A 19,096-nucleotide genomic window follows, 5' to 3' on the forward strand; every position below is an offset into this window, starting at 1 on the left:
ACCGCTATAACCTTGATTCACTTGATTACTCTTTCAAATTAGAAAAACCATTAAGAAGTACAAAATGAATGTTTAAACAAAATGAACACTTATTATCCATGTTCATTAGTGACGTATTTTTAACTAAAACGATATGTTGAAGTGGTTTTATTTGTACAATGTTATGTTTTAATATTGGCTCATGCTGCAGTTAGTGACTTTGTGGATAATTAGTTATACTAATTATGATGAAAGGATCAATGGAAAAGAGTTTTAAATTGTATAATTATTGGTTATTACGTAACTTTATATCATATTTCATTTGTCAGTTTCCAGGATAGTTTGATTACTGTTGGTAATTTGTTGAACTTTTTTAATTATTCTAAAAAAAACTTTGTCAGGTCAGCATTGGTTTGATATACTTTCTACCTCATTCCTTCATTTCATTCCAAATGTTCAAAGCAAATGTGAAAAATCACACTGATTTTAACAAAAAAATGCCGATTGTTGGAATTTCTAGTCGACAACATTTTTGTCGATTTGGAGGTAAAGTGTTTCAGCAAACCATTGAAATGCATATGGGCAATGGGAACCAATATTGCACACTATGTGGTTCTATATTCGTATGAAGCAAGACTTGTACAAAAGAAAGAGACGAGTATTCCAATCCTTCAATTTCAGTTTCCGTCATAAAATGATGTACATGTAAAATAAATTTGATGAAAATAGACAACTGATTCATCTTCTGTTTCACCTTTATTCATATATAGATAATACAATAGAGAAAAAAAGGAAATGGTAAAACGTAACAAATGCAAAATAATAAATATTTTTTCAGGGATCTACAAAAAGTCTTCTACAAGTGAATACACCCTTTAGATAAGCTAAGAAAGACAGCGACAACAACAGTGATAAAATCAAAAGACACAAAACGATGACATGTCTTAAAAATAAAACTTAAAAGTAAAATGACGACACAAAGACACATTAATGACCACTATCTCCTTATAGGCGCATGCAATCTGCAGTTGAGTTTAACTCCTTTTATAATGCCTAAACAATCTTGCTTTAAAGTGAGGTAAAAACTGAACCGAAACAACAAACAAGCACACCAAAAATTTACTTAATAATACACCCTTTTCTCTCCGAAATGTGATAATAACTTAAAGAACGCTCGTTACATGACATTTGAAATTGAAACAATGCCAAACGTGATACTTTTCACTTTTCGATTGCACACTTTTAGTGATAATATACCAACATCTCAAGCTTACAGCTGATCCGCTACCCTCGAGCAGGTGATCAGTATATAGAATTGTTTAAGAGGACAGGTACTGTAAAATACATATGTTCAACCTTCGTTGATATCATCACCACAGAAGGTTATGGTCTTCATGATTTGATTGGCCGAAATGAAACATACCAAAGATGAAACAAGATATTTTCATTTATATTTCACGTCTGACTGGATGACAACACTCCGGACTTAACTCTTACTAGCTTCAGTGGTGTAGCTCCGTTGAAGTACTGTTTTGGAGAAGTCTGATATCTAGGTTTCTTTTTATCTACAATATTGCAATCGCAAGTTTTTAATTTTAATCATCGTATAAGGTTGCTAAGTTAGACAAGGATACATTTCATTTCCAATAATAATCTGAAAAAAAAATTATATGTAATTATCAAGTTCAAGATCAATGATTTTAAGTACCAATGGTGAATAGTCCTATGTATTAGTTTTTGTTTTTATTTGATATTTAATATGCCTATTTTTTGTGATAGTCTGCAATTGCAATATTGTTAACATCAAGAGGTTATGTTGAAATAACAAAAATATTTATACCAGTGTTTACTTTGTTGTTTTTATTATGAGCTCTTTGTGAAAAGTCTTGAAATAGTGTGTCGGTGGCTACAATATTGATGTTCGACTCTTGTAGAATTTTACTCATTTGCAATGTTATGAATGCCATCTGCAGTGCAAGATTTGCTTACCCTTCCGGAACCCCTGATGTCATTCTTTTTTTTTATTGTGAGAGTTCAAATTGCACATGTTTTAATCTTTTCATGTAGAGTCTAGTTTTCCATATTTTCATTTTTTTATGTAATTGAATTTTCATCTTTTCTCTTCAAGGCCATTAATATGGATGTTTATATTTCTTATTTTTCCTTATTTTTGATGCTTTTGTATATTTGCCGATATCACAAAAATAATAAAAATCACAGAGTAAATAAAGGCAATGAAAGGAATACTTTGAAAATTTGTTATTATGCTTCAATGTATGTCAGTTTGAATGTTGAGATATAATATAATTTAGAAGGCCTATATATACATATATTGCAGGATTCATGAAAGGCTTTGATGAAGTTTGCAAAAACCAATTAATCAAGCTGGCGCTTCTATTCTTTATGTTTGATCATCTGATATAGATTTCAGTGAAATGTCAAATTGTCAGAAATGACAGATAACTGGTGAACTTTCATATGTATCTAGTTGTTTTGTTTTTATTTGCTACTTTAAGCAAAAGTACAAAAAAAGTTATAAGAACTATATTAAATGCTAAGCTTTGATATTGAAAAAAGATATTAAAATAAATGTAGTTTTAACATTGCTTCAGATACTAACTAATGCAAATCATTTATTTGTTCTTGTATTGCAGTGGACGTACATTAGAAATCATGATTATTAAACTCATTTCGATCAAAAGGTATAAATTGTAAATTTAATTATATGAACTAGATTACCATATTTATTCACAACTCATCATTGTTAAAGAAAAGAATAAAACAACAGTTATGTTCGTCCATACTATAAAAAAATATACTTATGCCATGTAGAAACAAAATGATGTGATAAAAACGATTCTGATTTCTTGTCCTTTACAAACAAAAAGCAAAAAAAAAACAAAAAACAAAAAACCCTAGATCCTGTTGCTTGTATGCCCTGTCGTACTTAAACCGATGCTTATTCCCTGCTCTACCAGATTGAAAATAAATTAAACGATACAGTTGACATTCATTAAAAATATATAACGCATATGTAAAAATAATAAATAATTCAATACTCTTAAAGGTATAACCTTTAGAATGACATTTGTTACCCTGCAAAAACTTGCAGATAAAAAACGAACAGGATAAAAACATGTATGATGATCAAAATGATCAATCTAATACAGCAAAATCTTGTTGTAAAAGCTCCCGTATTTTGTGCTCCAATCTTGTATGTAATATACTTGCAATGACTTTAAAATTGCTATTTATATAAGTAAAACCTAATATCTATTATAGATCACAGTTTGTTACTTTTTTTCACTTTTGTGCTTTCATTTCATCACACAGTTCTTTTAAAACCTCATAGAAGTCTCGGAAAACATTAGAAGGCTATAAGTATATTCCAAAGTCACGTCCCAAGTCTGCACGTATTGGCTTCGTCTTATCTCTCACAGGATATGTCATGTACTCGTGACGATCAAGGAGAAGGTATGTTGATATGTAACATTTTTTAATTATTAAAACTAATCTAACCATCTTAGAAATATGATTTATCTTCTACAATCGCTTTTTTTGTTTGTATACTGTTCCAGATTTATATCCTTAAAACAAAATTCTTTTTATGTAAACAGATTACTTAATTAGTTTATCAAAACAACTGGTTCCCTATCCACGTCAGTTATGTAATTGTATCTGTTTGCATTGCGAAGAAGAAACTGCAACTGCAATACATTAACATACATAATGGTTACAAGCGTCTTGATAAAACAAAAACCTTAATGACATTGTTTTATTTATTTTTTAATTTATATAAACAGAGAGTCACTAGTAATGTGTACTTTCAATGTTTTAGCCGAATATCAAATTTGAAATGGTTCAATTATACAATTACCGATATTCAGTGAACAAAAATGTTTGAAATGGTCTTAGTAGTAAAACTATAATCTTAAACGATGTAATGTGGGAGAATAAATAAACTAGGTTATCCAAAAAGTTGATATTAGATACATTATCGACAAGAATTCACATGTAATTTGTTTTGCTACTTATATGTGAAACAATTTTACGGGTTTAAGAAAATATGCTATATTCTTTTGGATGTCGAACTTGCAAAAAGGAGAGTGCTGTTTCCTTAAATTATTAAAGCGAGGTTCCCATTGAGACAATAAATGGGATCGTGTAACTTTGTATCATTTCAAGTTTCTATTTCAGAATGATGAAGATATTTGGTAAGATAATCAGGCTATTCATCTTCGTAAGATTGTTGAATAAAAATATAACTCACATTGATATTGCAAATATCGCCTTGTTCACGAAGTAATCGCTCATCAGCAGCATTATAACCAAATATATAGAAAAATTACATCCAAACTAAATTGTGTTTAAGAAGTAATCAAAACCAAAAATTTGGAAATAGGAAGCCAGATCCATCACCGAGAAGTACATTACAAGTAAAGAAGCCTCAGTTTTCTAGGGCAGTTTGCATTTAGAGTACTGTACATTTCGGTAAAAAATCTATTATATAAATCGGTAGAGATAAGTCTGACTACTTGACTTTTAAATATCCTCGGCATCGTCTTAGTTGCTGCTAAATACAAAAACACTATTCTTATTATCATTGCGAATTTTGGTTCGGTGCACACGTGTTTCAAAGAGTTATTTCTTTGGACCTACTAGTTGTTACAAAATTCATTTTCATGTTACCTTGATTAACCATATATGAATTACTGTGCCAATTTGTGTACAACGTAATGTTTTAGTATAGGTTTATTCCGTATCTGTATATTCATATTCAGAAAAGAAAGTATCTTTACTTGTCTGATACATATGGATTGATAGTATTTTTTGTATTGATATTTAAGTAGTACTCCAGCTACGAATCATTCAAAATGTGATTCATGGGTGAAAAGCCAACATATTTTTTTCGATATTGTTTTTGAATTGCCATAGTAAACTGAAATTAACATTCAGTTTTTCATATAACCCGTGTTCTTATGAGATAAAGATTATATAGATGCACTGTAGATTCTAAAATTAAGGGAAATAACTCTGTAAATGACATTCAAATACAACATAATCTATTAGATTTTCAATGTTGATTATCTGCTTAGAGCAGGCAGATATGAATGAATAATTACACATTTCATAATATAGACCCAAAAAAAAATTAAAAGAAAAAAATGTGTAGTCTTTTTTTAGGTGTATCATATTTTTCAGATTTTCAGATTTTGCATGATTCTTACAAAGACAGTTACTTAACAATATCATTGCAGGTTTGGTCCTATTTGTAGTGGTTCTATTGGATTTTTCATATGCAAGTAAGTATTTAATAATGATTAAATTAAATTTCATAAATCTTTCATTATTGGTCGCCATATATTGTTTGACAAATAATTAATTGTATCAATACTAAATGGGAAGATAATTAATATTACATCTAAATTTAAGCTTTAAAATGTTAATTACAAACTAATTTATTCCTTACACTCTGTGGTCCTTCTTTACCTATAATAAGTATGCTTGTGTTGAATTTTTAAACCCTCTTTTCACATTTTTCAAATTCGCAATATTCAAATTGTTTTGTTATTTTTTCTTTCTTTTTAAATAATTATTGTGTACATCAACTCTCCCTACTACTCTTGTCCCTTTATATTATATTCAATAAGCTTATCTTTTGTTTTTAGGCATTGAATGTTTGAAATGTTCCTCGGCGTCCAATCTTGATCTATGCACTGAAGTGTCTACTTGTGATAACGTCACTGAAGTATGTGAATATACAAAATATATATAGTTAGAAAACGATGAAGGCGGAGTTTTAGGTTACTTAAACTAACTGCAATGTTCTACAGACATCTTTTAGAAAGGATTGGATAGGAGGGCATTATAATTCAATTTTGTTCCACAAATTCGTAACAAATAATAAAATCATACGTTAGTGTTTTGTTTCGAATTTAATATTCTTACCTTAATTCATTTTAGGAATGTTATTTGGAACAAGTAACGACATCTTCCTTGCAGCTGGTTTACAACGCAGGATGCAGAGCAAAACAGGTATAGCAGAGAAATCATTCCACAAAAACCAAAACAAGCCCAATACTGAACTCATATATTTTAATCTGATATCAACAGAAACTCTTTTATTTTCTTAATTTTAACTTTTTAAAGCAATCCTATTACAGCAACTGTTTCAACTCAACTAACAATTAGTCCTACATATTTTTGAAGACATTAACTGTTGAATTATCTCTCTTCCTCCGATTTCTTTCAAGTTTGAACTCAGTTTCGCTTAATTGCTATTCTGACATGTTCTTTATAGTGCCAATATATTTCAGATTATAGAATATTATCGCCATTTGTTTCTACTGATATTTTCACTCCTTATTTTAGTGGGGCAATGCAATATCATTGCTGAAACTAAGGGCACACAATGTGAACATCTCCAACGTCTTAACAAAATAAACTTTTGATAAATATATTATACTCACATCTTCACTTACTTTAATTCTCGCTTTCGTGGTACCAGTTTATGGCAGTAAATCACTCTTGAGAAAGATAATATATACAAAGTACCAACAACATTCAGCCATTCAGTCAAGCGAGAAATGTGATCGTGAATACATCAAAAGCGAACGTCAAGCAGTGCAGATTGATCGTAAAAAGCTAGGATAATAAGGATCGTATATACTGATTCTTGGAAATCAGTGTCATATTTTTCTAATATAGGATAACAGGCTAATTTTTTTTTAAATTCAGAATTTCTATCAAAGTGATGTTTTATGCACTACATTTCTTAATGATAACTAGCATTGTGATTGTCGTCATGTAATATATGTTGCGTGGAAATCTGAGGAATATTTTATATCAAATAGACCTTTTACAATTTTTTTTTGGATTGTTAGAAAAAGTCTAATTATCATGTGCTATCTGTTGACAGAGTATTCACAAATCCATCATCGTATTAATTAATGAAATATTCCACTATTCATCTTTGCATAAGGAAATTATTTCGTCAATGGTTATTCATAACCCTTTTTCTAAGATCTTTCTCACGATAATTGACAATATTTGTGAGAGCTTTCTCAAAATAATTTTTTACAAAATTAATTTCATTTCGGCAGTTTAAAGGGAATAGGCACCCTTTTCTACATATGGGGTATATTAATAGTCTTTACATAATAACAGAAGTTCATTTTCCTATATTGCACTTAATTATTTAGTTAGAGAGGATAATTGCTCTAAATCTATAGTTACAGGGGGCAGCCATCTTTGCTGTAAGATAATCCCCCTTACTGCAAAATTACCAGATGGCAGCACTAATCATGATGTAAATGTGGCACTTAATCTGATGTAGTATTAAGTAAACAACCCTAAAACTGTGAAGAATGTACAGTTTGTCACAAATAAAAATGATGTAAATGGTTGTGAAAATTTATTTTACATGTAAGTAAAGTTTAAATTTCTGATAAATTGAATGTACAAAAGGTAACATTTGAACAAAAAGGACATAGTTTTATTTTTTTTATTCAAGTCATTGACGCTGCTGATGTATTATATTTGTTTCTATACATTAATCATGCAATATATATATATATATATATATATATATATGTTTCTCTTAATTTTAGAGACAATTCAATTGAATTAAAAACTAAATCAAACGTAATTATTTTTTTTTTGATATAGACTTTTTTTTACAAATTGAAGAAGTGTATATTCTTGAATTTTGTTTCTTGTGTGACCACATGTTAAGAGAAAGCATTGAATGATAGATTAGTGCCACAGTTACGTCATAATCATGATGCATGCTGGGAAAAAAGTCTTTTGGGGTCCTTACTGGGTAACACAGAAACTCTGTCTTTATGTAATCCAGGTTTGCAAACTACTAGCGAGTCTTGGGGTGGGGAGAAAAAGGGCAGTCAGTTGCAGCGAGTGTTGCGATAAGAAAGACAGATGCAATGCAGAACTGTGTAAAACAAGTATGTTTTTATTTGAAAACTTTATCTTTTGGTGATATGAAGGTTATTCATTGTCCCTGGATCACGAGGACGATATTTATTTAGCTTGACATAATCACTAAGATTGCGTTTTTGTTTTGTTTAATCACTTTTAAACAGGTGCTTGGTGTCATCGACACATTGTTTTATTACTTGTCTAATATTTTCAAATTTATAACACTTCTAATATCAGATATTTTATGCAACCACATATGTTGATTCTGTCTTAATCAGAAATGAATTGCAGAAGATAGATTAAGATGCAAAATATAATGAACTCAAAAGACAATATTCGATGTAAAGGCACCCACTAACACGTGCAAATATGTCTATTTCAAATTCTTCTTCTTAGGCCAACAGAAAGTTGATCATTGTGCGGTTTGTAAAGATATTGAAAACACAGCAGATTGTTCGCGGTTTCTGCAATGCCAAAAAGATCAGGTATGAAAAAAATTTCGACAAATCTATTTCTGACATAATTTGCTAGTTATAAGATAGTATTACATGCAATTTTTAAAATATCCATGATTAACCACGTTACAGCGAAACCTGTTTGAATAATTAAAAAAAACTTATCTAGTAATATTTCATCAAGTGCGCCATTGTTTTCAAATTAAATACTTGAATGTCTGAAAACTAGATAACATTTTTTAAAAGCCCGTTAGAAATAATTAGTGATGATAAGACTGGTAATTAAAATATTGACAGTTGTGGCAAAGATCTTTTAATCCCCTTAATTACCAGGTTAACCTTTAGGTATAATGTGGCAATTGACTTTTTTTTAAAATCTTAACTGTTTTATTTTCAGGCCTGTAGTATGAAACAGTATTTCAAACAAGGAAGAATTCTTTACGAACTTGATTGTGAATTTAACAACGTAAGGAAATACTTATTTATGCACGTCATTTTTTTCTTTCATGTTTCAATCATGTCAACGTATTGCCTGGCACCATATTCGAATGATTGAAAAAGTGTATCTAAAAATACTGACGACTATTCAGTCTCCAAATTTAGTGTTGACGTTTCAATTGTCCCTTTGCATGCATTGTTCATTACTATAATTATTATTATTATTATTATTATTATTATTATTATTATTATTGTTTGAAGGTAAAAGGAACACAGTTGTGGCAACTTAAAGGTTATATGATACAAAATAAAACCTCCAATGCAACGATGTAAAATGTTTAAAGTCTACATTTTTCGTTTATTTGAAATTACAGAAATTATTTAGACAAAAGAATATCCCCTATAAACAAAACAAAAATAAAAAAAAATTAAAAAACACACACAAACAAAACAAATCAAAACAAACAAAAGTCCCACTTATCATATTCACTGATATAAAACGCAGTTATTCATAATTGTACCACTTTATGATCCTTTTCATTTTTTGCAATAACTTTCAATCGATGGATTAATATATATTATTATAAAGGATCAATTGAAACTCCCACACTGGCGTTGGACATTGAGGTATCCGTAAAACCAACACAAACTTTAGGATACAGTTTGCAAAAAAAAAACCAAAAAAAAAAAAATAAACAGAGGAGTAATCAGAATCTTTTTAAATAGCTGTGAACAATCTATCCTTAAACGAAAGAGTTCAGAGGTTTTCAAACTAGTATAGAAACCAATACCATCCACTGACATCAATTCGAGAGCTCAGGTTGATTTGGTAGATTTCCAGTCCCTACCAGACCATGACTTTTGATGAATAATGCTCTACCAAGATCATTTTACGACATTCAGTGTTTTGAGACCCCATAATCCTAAGAAACTGCAGAGGTCGCATATCTTCTTCTTGATATTTTTCTCCTCATAGGAACACCGCATTTTCTTCAGAGCGATAACGATAGAGAATTTACAGCCGATATCATTACAAAAGTTAGATCATTATTGAAAGACCTTGTTAGCATGCACGGACAACCAAGACACCATTAATGTCAAGCGTCTGTAGAAAAAGCAAATGCTGATATTAAAGCAATGATATTAGATTAATGACAAAAACACTACAGAAATGTCGAAAAGACTACGTTTCGTCCAATTTCAGGAGAACTGTTCCTACTGTAGATCAGCCGCCATGCATAGCCCTATTTGGATCTGCGCCAAGATTGGTCTTTGTTCGTCTAGTCTTCCGGAGGAATTATTTCCAAATCACGGGGAAGATCTGGGAAGAATATTGACTGAAGCCAATGAAATCGATCATGAAACAACCGCTATTAAGACCACTCATGATGATCATTCGACTGATGATGATAAATACGTTGTCACTGACGATTCAATTGAAACATCGGGTCAGGATAACATACAAGCTAGGGAACAGAATAACAGAATTACTACCACTGAAATTCCACCGATGAAGATACGTGTACTCCTATTCAGTTTGCACGAAAACGGACATTTTCAGATCAATCACTCAGGCAGGAAAACTAACAAGAAGCATCGAATAAAACACATTGATTGAGTTTTCTGTTATCGCGTCAGAACACATGCTGGTACACTAATAGGACATCTCAACCGCCATTAGTTGGAAGAAGTAAACGATGCGAGACTAAAACATGCACAACGTCCTTTTGGACAAATCCCGCTTCGTGAAGCTGGACGCAAATTATCAAAGACTGGTGGCCAAGGACATCTTGCATGTAAATGTAAAGGTGGTTGCTAGAACACTAATTGAAAGTGTAGAGGAGCTAAGAAACAGTGAAACTCACGTTGTCATGGTTAACTGACATGCACAAACAAATGAACTGACTTCATTATAAGTCTCGTGTGAATTTGAAATTAAACGTGAAATATCACATTGATGTTTTTCATTGTCTTTCAATTATTTTCGTATTAAAGCTAAGTTGGCTCTAGTTCATAAAATAGATATGAAAGATTCTTGTTCAAGTTGAAAGTTATTTTTGGACTTTTTTGTACAAATTATAATTCATCCAAGCGTATTTTGTACAAATTATAATTTTTACAAAGCAAAAATTCAAATTATAATTTGTACAATTTTTTTTATACAAATAATAATTTGTATGAAACGACAACTTGTACACAACATATATAAATGCCCCGAATTCATTATATATAACTATATACACCATGAACATTATAGATGCAAATATGCAAATCAGATATACGAAAGTATCTTCTGATGAGAAAACATTGAATATAGTTGAAATTATGAATTTATAAAATGAATTGATTTCAAAGACAGAAGAGAAGTAGTTCACAAATGCTCTTTAATTTTCCTTATAATCCTTATCTTACAGATATGTTTGGCAAATGTTGACAACAAATATACATTTGGTGAAGTTACCACAGCTTCGGCTGGAAAAAGACAAGGCGGTTTTCTTTTCGATATGACACTCTGTGAAGCTTGTTGTAAAGGCGAACACTGTAATGTGAACACCACATGTCCACAAATGGCTCAAGGTACGAAGCACGCATATCAAGTTCATATCTATGGCAAGCACGACATGGTTTGTGCTTTAATGCGTGCTTTATTTCACACTTACAACGAATATATATATATATTGGTGCTAAACTGTTCGCCCCTGCACTCTAATAATTACTTTTTTCAAGTCAATATGAATATTATAGTAAACCGTCTTCCTTAAAACCTAATTGCATTCATCATGTCTCTTTCATGATCTGCCAAATGCATATATATACCTATCTATACGTTTACATATCTTCCCTGTATCAATTTGATCCGATGGAGCAGTGTAGCGAAAAGAGTCGTCACATTCTGAAAGAGTAATCAAGGGAACCAAGGTTATAGCGGTAATCAAAAGAATGTAATCCAGGGACAAAGACCAGACATGGAAAACAGACATACACAACAAAGAACATAAAGTAACTAAAATCATACATACAAAGTAATAAAAGTAAACTCGGACTCCACTAAAAACTGGGAGCATGGACCAGGTGCACCGGTAGGGTAAGCGTCCTCTGCTTTTCTAGAAACACCCGCCGAGTTGCTCATAAAAAGTCAAGTCCGGGGTACACAAACGAGGAAAGGAAAACTATGACCCGTTGAATAAATCAGTTTTCATGGTGCTGATGGATACACCATAACGATCCATGAGTTCATGATGACGACCATAAAACTTCTGTAGTGATGACTTCAATCTTGTAGCAACATAACCCTTTTCCAGAAGCCTATTTGTTAGAGTTCTAGCGCGATACAAAAATTCTGCGTAGTCCCGGCAAGCTCTGTCATAACGTATGAGTTGTGATATGAGCAATCCATACGCAGGAGCCGAAGGGATGTTGCCACAGATGAAAGGAAAGTTGACAATTCTGAATGAAAAGTCTTCACGTTTGTCGTAAAGTTGGGTCAATAGTTTTCCTTTACCGTCGATTTCTAAGTGTAGGTCAAGATATGAGGCTGACTTCACAGTGTCTGTAGTATCTTTTATCTCAAGTTCTTTTGGGTAGATGCGATGTATCAAATCCCCGAAATCAGGATTGTTTAAAGATAACACGTCATCTATATAGCGGAAACTGAGATTGAAGGATCTAGCCCGAGACGTTGTATATATATATATATATATATAGAAGGGTCTGCAAAATTCCCAACGATGTTAGAACTGTCAAATTTGCGAAGCAAATTTTTGGTCGTTCCCTCCGCGGGACTCGAACTCCTGTGACATCTATGGCAACACCGCCTGCACTAAGTCCAGCGCCCTAGACCACTCGACCAGCTAGGCTATATAAAAATATAGCTTTCGCTGGCCGGGTCATTCCTCCTCGTAGGATTAATCTAGGGCTGTAACTTAGTACACGATGTATGGTAGTACGGGACAGTTCATCTAGGTGTTATTATGTAGGATAGAGGATCAAATTAATGATGCATGTCACAACAAATCAATATTATACAACGTCTCAGAATGTGACGACTCTATTCGCTACACTGCTTCCACGAGGAGGAATGACCCGGCAGTTGACTTCTAAGATTTAAACAAGTCATAATAGTTATTTAAGTTATTTTATTTGATTTCAGCCATGAAAAAGCAGGACTACATAACGCCATGACAGATCAAACAGAGAAACCGTATTGGTGGTGCCATCAAGAAAAAGGAAAATAAAATAATCGATTAATCACATGTGCATTAAATAAACAAACCATGATTTCTATTTGCACTCTTTTGTTGAAACTTTTCCTTGAAAAATAACCTAACTGTTCGAAGTCAATATTTTAGAAATGAACCCTAGAAAAGTAGATAACCATCAAAAGCAGTAAACCTTTTCCTTGAGTTACAATTTTAATCTGGTATTGTATACAATCGATCACAGTCTCACCGTTTCGAAGAAAATGAAAAAAACAATATAGTTTGAGAAAATGAAAAGCGAACAAATAACAGAAAACAATATACTAATATACAATGTAATACACAAGAGAATATAATACAAAACAATACAATGTGAAAATCGTTTAAATCGATGTCATATAAGGTCTTAAATGAAAATGTGAAGGAAAATAGATACTTTAAATTGCTTTATTTTTTTTAAGTAAAATAAGTTTTATTTCATTCTTTGGAAATAATCAAATTTGAAATATCGATAACTTTTTACTCTTTTGATTTGGCATCCCTTTCCGATAGTTTTGGTTTTGAGTACATCTTGTATACAATTAACTTCTGGATTGAGTTCTTCCTATACATTTAAATGCTGCCGATGAGAGGTGACTCCTTGAAAAACGTATACAGCATATCTAAACAATGTATATATATTTATATGATTGATATTTTTGTATTTATTGAAAAGCCTATCAAAGGCTATAGATTATGTCATGTTAATAAAATAAGATGATGTTGTTAGGCTTTTACATTCACATCTTGATTAACAAAACTATTGTCTGCAATGTACTTTTTGTAAGTTATAATGAAAGTCTATAATTTGATAGATTTTTCTCTTGCAATATACCCCGTCAAGAATGAAATAATAAATGTTTAAAAAATCAAGATTTTATTTCAAGTGTTGGTAAACTTAAGTTTACAGCGAGTGAATTCGTGTCGGTATTTAACCATGAAAAAATATTTCATTTGTATATCTATATATTTTGCAGACAACCTTTGCAAAATTCTCGATACCACATTTTTATCTTCTTTGCTATCTCTAGAACAAATATTGACACGTTTGTCAACTATATGAAAAAAACCAATTCCAGATATACCAGTACTTAAGAGTTCTGAGTTTTTCGAAATACATTATTGAGTCTACTGTTTCTAAATTGACAGGTTTTCAGCTTACCTGACTTTTGGATGTGGCATCTCTTGTCGTCCGTCGTCGTCGTTAACAATTTTTCAAAAATCTTCTCTTCTGACACTACTTGACTAATTGGAGCCGAACTTGGTATGAATGTTTATAAAGGTATTCTGCATAGAACGGATGTGGAAATTTTTGATCCGTCGAAAAACATGGCCGATGTTACTAAAAATAGAAAATAGGGGCCAGACAACAGTTTTTTGTTTTTTTTTTTTTTATAAAAGTGTTAAGTGTGATGAAATCTATCTGTAGTCCAATTTTCGTTTTAATCTAATTAACCATGTTGGAGTTATAGCCCTTTGTCAACGTTTTTTGCTATTTTTAATGTTATTTTTTTTCCACAATCTTCTCCTCTGACACTATTTGACCAATTGCCACCAAACTTGGTATGAATGTTCCTTGTGACATCCTGCAAAGAAAGTGTGGGGATATTGGGTCTGTCGAAAAACATGGCTGCCATTACTAAAAATCGAAAATTGGGATCAGACAGTAGGTTTTTCGTATATCATATCACCAGAACCGTTAGGTTTAGCCAAATTCTTTCAATTGCTGTAATGATCCTTATTATTAGGCCTACAGAAGTCTTGAAGGAATCAAAGTTGTCTAACAACTCCTAGGAAAAGTTATCGCCCTTGAAAGACAAACTTTAACCAAGTGAGCTATTCAGGCTCCTGGGAGCCTCTTGTTTTTATTCTGAACTATTCTCAAACGTTTCTGCTTTATAAATATACAAAACATAATAACATTTCTTAATTTCTTCAAAGGAGTTGAAATTGAATGGAAAAAATACTATATCCCTACCCCAAAAACGTAACCTTTATTTTCTACTGAAAAAAAAACTTTCAATGATCTTACGTGTATAAATATATGAAACAAGATTTGATCGAGTCAATATAACAACATTTATAGAAGTAGAAGAAAAGTTTAACGGTATAAAGCAAATGTTTGAGAAATTAGTACATTTCAGGTCTGGAATTTTTTTCGTTTTCTGATTTCCGCCATGCAACTTCTATTGGTCGCTTTAAATCTATGCATATTTATTTACTTTAATTAATGATTTTAACCAAATTTTATGCCGTTTTCAACTGAAATGACAAATTGTTTTGTAATCAAAAGAATGTAATACAGGCACAAAGACCAGACATGGAAAACAGACATATACAACAAAGAACATAAAGTAACTAAAATCATACATAAAAAGTAACAAAAGCAAATGAGCAACTTGGACTCCACTAAAATCTGAGACAATGGACCAGGTGCACCGGTAGGGTAAGCGTCCTGTATAGTGTTATAAATGCTCAATTCGTTTGAATGAAGGGCAATGACAAAATTACCGAAACTGACAAAATATACGTAATAGTAAACAGAAGTTCGTATAGCAAATGGCGGTATCATGGTAAAAACAACAAAGTTCGAAACCACCGTAATAGTTCTGATTTGGTATAAGCATTTACGATGGGAATGATTTCATCTTTTGTTGGAAATCAGTGATAATACCCTATTATTTTTGCACTTGGTTTTATTTCTCATTTTTGTAAAGAACTGCTCACATGGAGAGAACTGACAAGATAAAAACGTCATCATTACTAATTGCATGCTATCATGTAATACCACGGGAAAGGAAATATCAACAAAAAACTCAAAGCATCAGCAGTGGAATAATTCAAATGCGTAAAAATTCCAAAACATGACCCAAACTTGAACACATGATACAGAGACGAACTACACACACACTGTAGCGAACCAAATAAAAGAAGCTTACACATAAAAACTAAAGATAAGGGAAACAAGACATCACACGGAAAAAACTAAAGATAAGGGAAACAAGACGTCACACAGAAAAAACTGAAGATAAGGGAAACAAGACGTCACACGGAAAAAACATTAAAGCGCTAGCAATATGAACTCCCACGAAAAACCGAGAGTAACATCTGGTGCGCTGTAAGGGTAAGCATGTCCTGCTAAACCTGCGGTACCCGCCATATTGCAAGTGAGTATAATCCGGTTATAATTAAACTCCCCGACACGTAACAAACACTATCATTCGTTCTAACTGAGAGTCATAATGTAAACAAAGTAAATACCACGAAATTGACAAAATTTAGGTTTGATTAAGTGTGGCTTGCTCTTGTAAATTAAGCGGTTTGTTGACCCAAGTTATAAATCTATAGACTTTTCAAATAGGGAAATAATTATGTAGTAAAGTTAAGAAGTTGCCATTAAATGCAAGTGTCTTAATCTAAGTTCTTTTGTGGAGGAGCGCAAAAAAAAAGAAAGAAAAAAGAAAACACGTTCTACCTTCTTGTCCGTAGTAATTTGGCAGTTTGGCATATGCATGTTACCTTGTTATTTTGTTCAGTGGCCATTTTATATCCACGTTGCGTTTTTGTATATTTGAGTTCTTTTGTTAAATAGCTGTTATCTACCTTTGGTTGTTTACCTATGGTTTTTGCAATATTGTAATTCAAGTTTTTTATTGTTTTAAAAACTATTTTTGCTTTATTGTTTACATTGGAAAAGTCATTATGGTACCAACGGAACCCAGTGGTACGCGTTCATAGACCCTTTTATGGTAAGTTGATGACCATGCTCAATATACACTTCCGGGAAGTAGGGCTTGGGTAGAACAAAAGAATTTTCCTCCCGGAAGTGTATATTGAACATGCTCTATACATGCTCATCGATTACCCAAAAGTTAACGCCAAGGGTGTATTAAGCTGTGGTAAATATTTATCTATTCAATGAATATCAAGACTAATAGCTTCAGCTAGTAATATTGGTGTAGTGACCGCAGCTTCTGGGAATCGATTAATTATTGTTTTCAAGTCTCCAGGGTAAAAATTCCACCAATGGGGAATTCCGACACTTAATGCCAACATCATAGATATGTACCCCAGCAAATGAACTAGCACATGAAATCATTAAATCATGATATCAAAGCAATGGAACTGTCATTTGGAATGGTCGCCGGATTTCCTGCTCTGAAACTAAACTACCAAATGGAGTGTTTGACGGACTGTTCTAAAACGTTGCGGACAAAGGAATGCAATGCCATTTTTTCCTGGTATAAAACAGAGCGGTCTAATTGATTGCTTGAGGATCAAGTATTGTTTATAGAAAATTTAAACTAGGGTGATCATTTGAATTTATGGGTCATGGACGTGTTCGGAAATCAAGTCAGTCCCCCTAATTGATTATGTTATTTCCGAATAGTAACGTACTGGAATGATGCGTTTATTTCACGCCTATATAACGTATTTCCTCTTTCGCAAATATTTTAACTTTTAATGGAATGAGAAAAGTGACGAAAGAAAACATACCAATTATATAAAAAATTGCAAACTTCGGTATGCATACACGTGTTATAGTGTGCAATACCTCATAGGCAGCATGCGGAGTCCAAACTTCGTGAGTATTTTGGAACTATTACGAAATTAACGCAAAGTTTTAATGAGCAACTTTTCATAGGCAGTATTCTGCGTCAAAACTGCTTGTGTTTTGAGAAATAGAAAGGAACGCATTCCCACTATTAGAACATCAAGTCTGCTAGCTGTTTCTCTCACTTGCTCATGTTGGTATTACTAATAGCAGTTAATTGGTGTTTAGAAGCAAAATGTTAGTTTTAAAACCTGGCAACAGGTACATGTAATCTAATACTTGCGGATGTTAGAAGTGCTCGTTTTACGTCAATATCTAAATCACACCACAGTAAACAAATACTCAAAAACTGATATCGACTGAATAACTTTCGTCTTATTCGTTTTTAAATGATATATTTTTTTTTACTTTGAAAATGTATCAGATTTATGGTGAACAGAGTACAGCTGACCATATATACCTATGCATGCACAAAATTTAGTTTGCAAACTAATGCCGTCTGTTTGAAACTATAAGATGCGTAGTCTCCTCGGCTTTCCTTAAATTGCCTGGTAACTTCTAGGGTCTTGTGAAAAATAAGGGCAACAACAAAATTATCAGACACTAATCCGATCCATAATAATGTCAAGTCCAATACGTATTTTAGATATAAAATCATATGAAAATTATTTATTCTTACAGATGGGGAATAAGTAATTGTAAAGCTGTTTCACACGATTGACTCCTGAATCATGGGTAAGAAGAAATGCGTCTATAAAGGTCTTTTACCAAATATTTCTGCTTTAAATCTTGCAATGTCGACTGTAATTCTGTGTTCAAAGCATTCTTATTTGATTTATTTTTTTTCTGTCACGATTCGATGTAAAGGATTTAATAAGTTTGACAAAACCATTATATGAAAATATAACATAAATAACTCAACAAAAGCCGACTCCAGTGCTAACAGGTACATTAGTAATAGGGTATGCATTCTGTTTTTAGGTGAAATTTATCCTGGTTTTTGCTCGTGTCACATCCGCCAAATTGATAAATGATGGACAAGAACTGCACCAAAAAAATCATAATGCAAATAAACAGACCGTATTGATCAATGAGTTCACAGTGTTATACAACTCTCGAATAAATACACCGAGAGTCTATTGGATAAAACTCGTTGTTTTATTCCACGTGTCCAAATGACGATTGGCTGGGAACGTTCTAAAAAGTAACCACTCCTTACACCTGCCAAGATTTCACTGCATTAATGGTACCTTTTTCAAACACTAAGTATTTGGTATTACATGAAGGTTATCGAACAAATAAAATCTAAGAGTGTTGTTTTTTTAAATCAAACATTTAAACTAAAGTTTTAGTCCGTCAGAACGTACTGTTCCATATAAGAATGAGGCCGACAATTGTACATCCGCATGGTTGTTCAAATAAGCAGTATTTACGCAATGAGTTCTGAATCAGTTGCAGTATTAACGCAGTGGTTGCTCAATTAACAATGATTACAG

At 32.1% G+C, this 19,096-nt stretch overlaps 1 protein-coding gene and 1 long non-coding RNA gene across 2 annotated transcripts; one reads left to right on the forward strand and one right to left on the reverse strand.

Annotated features, from left to right (window-relative positions):
• Window positions 1-3,363: 3,363 nt before the first annotated feature.
• Window positions 3,364-13,091, forward strand: LOC148620250 (uncharacterized). The gene is made up of 10 exons (XM_088580980.1): window positions 3,364-3,453; window positions 4,177-4,193; window positions 5,238-5,282; window positions 5,649-5,728; window positions 5,944-6,015; window positions 7,835-7,940; window positions 8,311-8,399; window positions 8,767-8,835; window positions 11,222-11,384; window positions 12,958-13,091. The coding sequence occupies exons 2-10, from the start codon at window positions 4,178-4,180 to the stop codon at window positions 12,987-12,989; spliced, it is 672 nt and encodes a 223-aa protein (XP_088437106.1). The 5' UTR covers window positions 3,364-3,453; window position 4,177; the 3' UTR covers window positions 12,990-13,091.
• A 152-nt stretch (window positions 13,092-13,243) lies between these two features.
• Window positions 13,244-16,607, reverse strand: LOC148620251 (uncharacterized). The gene is made up of 3 exons (XR_015921752.1): window positions 16,565-16,607; window positions 14,208-14,387; window positions 13,244-13,668 (listed from the first exon to the last, which is right to left on the reverse strand). It is a non-coding gene; the product is annotated as an uncharacterized LOC148620251 (long non-coding RNA).
• Between the last annotated feature and the right edge of the window lie 2,489 nt (window positions 16,608-19,096).

Source organism: Perna viridis, chromosome 4, assembly GCF_037379345.1.
Source record: "Perna viridis isolate PV_CMFRI_1.1 ecotype Kerala chromosome 4, ASM3737934v1, whole genome shotgun sequence".
Lineage (NCBI taxonomy): Eukaryota > Metazoa > Mollusca > Bivalvia > Mytilida > Mytilidae > Perna > Perna viridis.